We start from the raw sequence: 6649 nt of genomic DNA on the forward strand, positions 1-6649 counted from the left end.
CTAACTGTAACTTAATGCAACGAATTCAAATATTCAATAATTTAAACTTACAACAAAAATAACATACGCCACATTAGTATATTGTAAGAGGTGATGAGAGCAAGTAAGGTTATACCTAAACAAAGTGCCACCATCTTCAACACTAGATTTCTGCAAATTGGAACTGCAGCACAAAAATACCTCATTAAGTTTCAGAAGCAATACCAATAATTTATTTATATAAACTTATTTGTTTGCATCTATCCAACAATTAGAAAGCCTATATGAAACACTGTGCATATTAACACTTTAAAATTATACAAGCAGCAGTGTAGCACGAAAAACAACAGTGAGAACAAAATATGTGACGTTAGGTTCTGAATCGACTAAACTACCTTAGCCTGGTACCATCAACAGGAGCTCATGTTCTCTTATGAAACTGATTCAGATAGCTTGCACAAACATATAAAAGTACAAACCACATTGAACAAATTCAAAAACCCTATACAACAATCAACAAAATCTCCAGAAAAAAACCTAGATAACTTACAGTAGTCTTCTACTATACAACAACGATGCTAGTTCGGCTCATTTGGATCCTAATTCGCATCATCAACAGCTTAATTGCTAAAACAACTACAAACAGACACAAATTAATAAATTACTGATAAATTATCAACAAATTCTCCACAAAAACCCTAGGTAATTAACACCAGTGTTCGAAAGGGATCAAATGACGAGAAAACTGAGGAATTATCATCAGGCATACACCAAAAACGCTAGTTCAGCCTCATTCGGATCCTAATTCACATTATCAATAGCTTAATCGCTATAAACAACAAAAATTATACACAAATAATAAATCACTGATAAATTATCAACAAATTCTCCACAAAAACCCCAGATAATACACCAAAACCACTAGTTCAGCCTCATATGGATCCTAATTCACATTATCAACAGCTTAATCCCTAAAAACAGCTACAAAATTAATAAATTATCAACAAAATCTCCAGTAAAAACCTAGATAATACACCAAGCACGCTAGTTCAGCCTCATTTAGATCCTAATTCACATTATCAACAGCTCAATCGCTAAAAACAACTAAAAACAGCTTAATCGCTATAAACATATATACGAATTGATAAATTATCAACATAAAACCCTAGGTAATATACAGAATCATTCGAAATGATGATAAATAAATAAATAGTGAAGAATAATAACCGCGAAATGGATCTGGACGTAGAGGAGAGGTAACGAGCCCTAATTAACGACGGTGATCGGAGAATCGATGGATAATGACGGAGCCGTTGAAGAGCCATCGATCATTCAGTTATAATATTATGATACGCCGTCGTTTTCTTCTTATTTGTTGTTTCAGTCGGATTTTGATTTTGATTACTCAACGCTGGGTTTTGTGTGTTGTGTGGTAGGTTGGTGCGATCATTAGGAAATTCATTATTTTAGATTATTTTTAACTTTTTGTTTTTGAAAAGTCAGAATTAGGATCTTGACGAACTGTTTTTTAGCATTTTCAAAAAACTCAAATCGTTGTGTTCATTATTTTAAACTATTTTTATCCTTTCTTTAGCCCGTTTTGAAAAATTACGATGAAAAATGTTTATTATTGGCTTTTTTTAAATGAACATTTTTAAAAGTCAGCATTTGAGGATTTTGGAGCACTGTTTTTTTACATTTTTAAAAAACTATAACAGGAAAAATTTTTGTAATTGTCAAACACATTTTAATTTATTGGCTTTTTGAAAATACTATTAAGCCAATAAGCATTTTTCACACTCAATCCCAAACATGCTCTAAGTGTTGTAGGAATCGCTAGTCGGGCAGTGGGATACGAACTAGTGATTAATCGGGATTAATCAGAATAGACTTTAATGTATAATTTTTCAATTTTATATATACACGTACACATTTTTATTTTCAATTATATATGTGTGTGTACAAGCACATTTTGGCTGGAATTTCACTAGAAACCGCCGATTTTAGCGAGAACCTCATCAAAAAAGGCCAAATAAGTCCGATTAATCCAATTTGGGCGGATTTGACCATTGACCAATTAACCCAAACTTAATCGGTGGGTGGGAACTAACGATTAATCAGGGATTAATCAGCGCCTAGTCGGGATTTTTTGCAACACTGGTAAGCGGACAACAAGTTGTGCCGCAACCCTTTTTTGAATAGCGAATTCGATCCTATTAAAAATGAAGCTTTGGTTTTTAAGAGCAGAAAAATTACTATTCACAACCCGTTGAACCCTGGTCAAAAAAGTTATAGACTTTTTTTGTTTTTTAAATAATTTATCTAAGTTTTTTAATTTTATTTTAATGGTAGTTTTGTCAACTATTATCGGTATGTATTTATTACAGATTTATTTTAGGAAATTTAATTAAAGATTTGGTGTTAAATATATACTAATTGACATTTTAAAAACCAAGTATTTTTTTACTGTCATTGGGGTGGTGGCCCGATGATAGAGACAAAGTCTTTTAACACCAAGGTCTTGAGTTCAAGTCCCACTACCAGCAAAGAATTTACCTTTCAAAAAAAAAGTATTTTTTTTACTTTTGTATAATAAAAATGAGTTGATATTTTGAAGCTCAAGTGCGAGATTATGAACCATACTGAAAATCGAATAGGTAGATTTGTCCATGATGCTCGTATATACAATGAACTATTGGTGCCACACATAAAAGCTTGTTTAAGGTTATGTAAAGACTTTTGAGTGAGAATATGGAGTTTGGGTTGATGTGAGTCCACAAACCTCTTCATGGTGGTGTTGTTGCATGTGTATCGTCTGGTTAAGCGATGCATGAAGAAAAGTATTCTTGACATTCAGTTAATGGGTGGGCCAAAAACGAGATACTGCCAAGCTAAGAGTAATGTAGACGACAATATTAACATGAGATGATAATTGGAAATTATCCTTGACATTCAAATTACTTGTGGAAATTCAAATACCCGAATTGAAACATTGTTTCGTTGTTTGAATCACCGTTTCGAAATAAGTTTTAAATCAGTCAAATCGTATCCTTGTTCCAATCAAAAGCCCTAAAATATCAGTTTGAAACTCGAAAAAAAAAACTTAACAGCTTAAGTGTTTCTTAACGGAGGTCCATTAAGACAAATAGTTGAAAGGTTGGTAGTGATTTATAAAGTTAAAATTATTATTGGCCAATACACAAAATGTAAGATTATTTATATCCAATTTGTCTTTTATACAGCACCATTGTTAGGTAAATAGAAAATATCATATTATGCATTTATCAAAATTCAAAACACAATCCTTATCTTAACTCTACTAGATATAGTTTCTGTACTAAAAATCAATAGTAAAATGAGTTTGATTTGTTATGATATTATAAATGTTTGATGGCAAATATAATCACATTCTTTTACTAAAAATGGGAATAAATTTATCATTGACAAAATAAGGCAATATCTAAATATATAAATGCACAATTAGAAAGCAATTAATAAACATTCTGATTGCAAGTTTTTGGTCCCCTTTGAAAGGCAAAATTTATTAAAACACCTATACTGATGTAAAGGCAAAGGCAAACAACAATGATAACTTATCTTTAATCTATGAGTATCTAAATAATTTCATATCTTCTATTATTCATTAAATTCATTAAACTCATTAAACTAGCAAAAAATGGTACATAAATTGTTGACACAAGCTTAGTTCCCATGAACAATTTTGGAGATATCATTAGCAATATTCTTGGCATCATTTGAGATACCAAACAAACCAGCACTCGCAAATCCAACACAATAAAGACCATCTTCTCCTTTCCAATGGTTGGGGCTTTTGTGTTTTGGCATTCCTTTGTCATTAAACAACCCTCCATCATCCTAGATTAAACCAAAACACATTGTTAAGATTAAAAGTACTGAGACGCTAGAATAATAAACATAGTGTAGTAACTTAAGTTACCTTAAGCCATTTCCGCACGGTGCTTCTAAAACCAGTAGCAAAGACAATGGCATCAAATAGTTTCTCTTGACCATTTGCAAATTTGATTAGATCGCCCTTTATATCTGCAATAGCCTTCACAACCTAAAGAATACAAAACGATAAATTAATCATTGATTGTTGTTTATATTTTATTTGATAACAAAACATGATAACAAGATTTACCTTAATATCTCCTGTTTTGATCTTTGAAATTGTCCCAACATCAATAACAGGTGATCGACCAGTTTTTTGTTTGAGCCAAAATGGTCCATTCAAGGGTCTTTGTATCCCATATCCACCAAGATCTCCATACAAAAGCTTACTAAACATTAAAACCATCTTATCAACGAATGCGCATGGAATATATTTTAGTAAATACATTCCGAGTTGCACTAACTCCTTTGTAAGAACATGTACCTGTCATAACAAAATTTAATATATCAAATGCAATGTATTCAAAATTTGAAGCACCTTTGTTCAAATTCAAACATCATGTGGGATATCGAGCATTTAGTGTGCTTACCGGGCTACGAACAACGACTGACGTATGTGCACCCCAAGTGTACAAATCATATGCAATCTCCATGCCAGAATTTCCAGCACCTACAACAAGCACATCTTTATCTCCAAATTTCTTTCCATTTTCATATTCAATCGAGTGGAGGACTGACCCTTTGAAGGTATCTAAACCATAAATGTTTGGAATTAAACCTTCACTATTTTCACCAGTTGCTACCACAAGAAACTCACTTACATACTCCTCAACCAAATCCAAATTCGTATTTTTAGCGGTAACCACCCATTTCTGTGCAGCTCTATCATACCATGCACTCTCAACACTGCGTTGGTACAACGGGTTTACATTAAACTGATAAACATAGTTGTGCAAGTATTGCACAAACATATTTTTTGGTACAAATGTTGGTGCAGACAAAGGATATGCCATGTGAGGGAGTTCACAAAAGTTTTTGGCTAAATGAAGCTTTAACCGGTCATAAGCCTTCTTTTGCCACAAAGATGCATAGCAATCTTCCCTTTCAAGAACAATGTTCGGAATCGAAAGAAGATTGAGGCAAGCCGACGTTGCAATGCCAGCTGGTCCCGCTCCAACAATCACAACAACGGTCTCTTGCTTCATTCTTCAAGCTCTTTGTTATGGTGGTTGTAATAAGTATGTACGAGTATGATGCATTATGTCAAGTCTTTACCCTTTATATAGGACTACACAAGGGAGACAAAAGACACTTACCTTTATTTTCTAAGGAAACCGTTACTAAACTAGTTTTTGATCTTATCTTTTCATTATTCAATATGTTCACAAACATTTAAATTGGTTAATGAATTGTTCCTTCTTTATTGGAAAATACATTTAAGAGTTCAGAATTTATTAATTAAAAAGAATATTCATGTTTAAAACAAAATGTTCCCTCCTTGTTGGAAACAAACTTAGAAATTATTAATTACAAACTTCATTTGACTAAAATCTTTGTGTTCATATTGTCCTAATTAATGTATGTCTTATCTTACAAGAATTGTAGAACTTTATATTTACATTGTTTCCTTTTATCAATGAGGACTAATGAACAGTTTGAACACCCTAAAAAGTTAAAAAAAAAAATACTTTTAGTTGTTACCAAAGATTAAAAAAATAAATGGAAAATGTCTATTAAGTTAAAAGGAGACTTGTTACATTATACATTTTGTATTTAAACGGTGCCAATTATATGGAAAAGTTTCAAATGTTAATTTTTTAAATGGTCGGTTTAGGCACTATGTGATAGTTTTTTGCATGCATGGCATGCAAACTATCCATATAGATGAGATTATATTTGTCCACTAATTAACTGCAATCAACTTCTAGACATAACCGTTGTAATTGTCTTATCCACACCTCTATAATAAGTTAGTTAATAACAATACATAAAAGTAAATATTTTAAAAGTAAAAGATGCCTTTTATTATTATAAATATTATAAAGTTCTTTACTTTTTGTATACATTAAGAAAAACATTGCCATAATTAACTTATTTGGTTTGACTGTGTTTATAACTCTTGATTACTTTTGAGAGGTTACAACTATGTTTGACCAGTTTTGCTATTAATAATTTTGATATGGCTATATTTGAACATTTTTAACATATATGGCAAATTTTGATAATAGTTATGGTCTATTTTGTATTTGTATGGGGTAATGGAATTAATGAGTGAATGAAATGGAATGAATCATTATCATTCTATTTGCTTGTTTGGTTATCAACTAAACATAAAATGATTCCTCACATTATTATTATTATTAATATTATTATTAGTAGTAGTAGTAGTAAGCAATATTAATAATATATGAATAATAATAATAATAAACTAGTTTTTAGGACTCACACGTTATGACGAGATCGTTAAACAGAATAAAAATAATCATAAATGTTAAATCACGAATGTACGTTGTGAAATGTTAACTCGCCAAATTTAAAATAAGAGTAATAATAATAATAGTATTGGTAATCTTTTAATAATTATAATATAACTAGTATGTCTATTCGAGCGTTGCAGCGGAACGGGTTAAATGCATTACATGTCTGAAAGCTACAACACGTTGAGGTGGATACACATCGGTGCTAGTGTTTCGAATACGAGGTGTTGCGATGGGACAAACATGTAGAGCCGGCCCAAAAGGGGTCGAGGAGGTCGGCG

At 31.6% G+C, this 6649-nt stretch overlaps 1 protein-coding gene across 1 annotated transcript; it reads right to left on the reverse strand.

Moving 5' to 3' along the window:
• Positions 1 to 3681: 3681 nt before the first annotated feature.
• LOC143614397 (putative indole-3-pyruvate monooxygenase YUCCA10) lies at positions 3682 to 5096 on the reverse strand. Its single transcript, XM_077087848.1, has 4 exons — positions 4482 to 5096; positions 4142 to 4375; positions 3938 to 4060; positions 3682 to 3855 (listed from the first exon to the last, which is right to left on the reverse strand). Exons 1-4 carry the CDS (start codon positions 5094 to 5096, stop codon positions 3682 to 3684), a joined length of 1146 nt encoding a protein of 381 aa, XP_076943963.1.
• Between the last annotated feature and the right edge of the window lie 1553 nt (positions 5097 to 6649).

The sequence above is a fragment of the Bidens hawaiensis genome, unplaced genomic scaffold, assembly GCF_021521415.1.
Source record: "Bidens hawaiensis isolate Kalapana, Puna unplaced genomic scaffold, B.hawaiensis_p1.1 tig00039978_1, whole genome shotgun sequence".
In the NCBI taxonomy this organism is placed as follows: Eukaryota; Viridiplantae; Streptophyta; class Magnoliopsida; order Asterales; family Asteraceae; genus Bidens; species Bidens hawaiensis.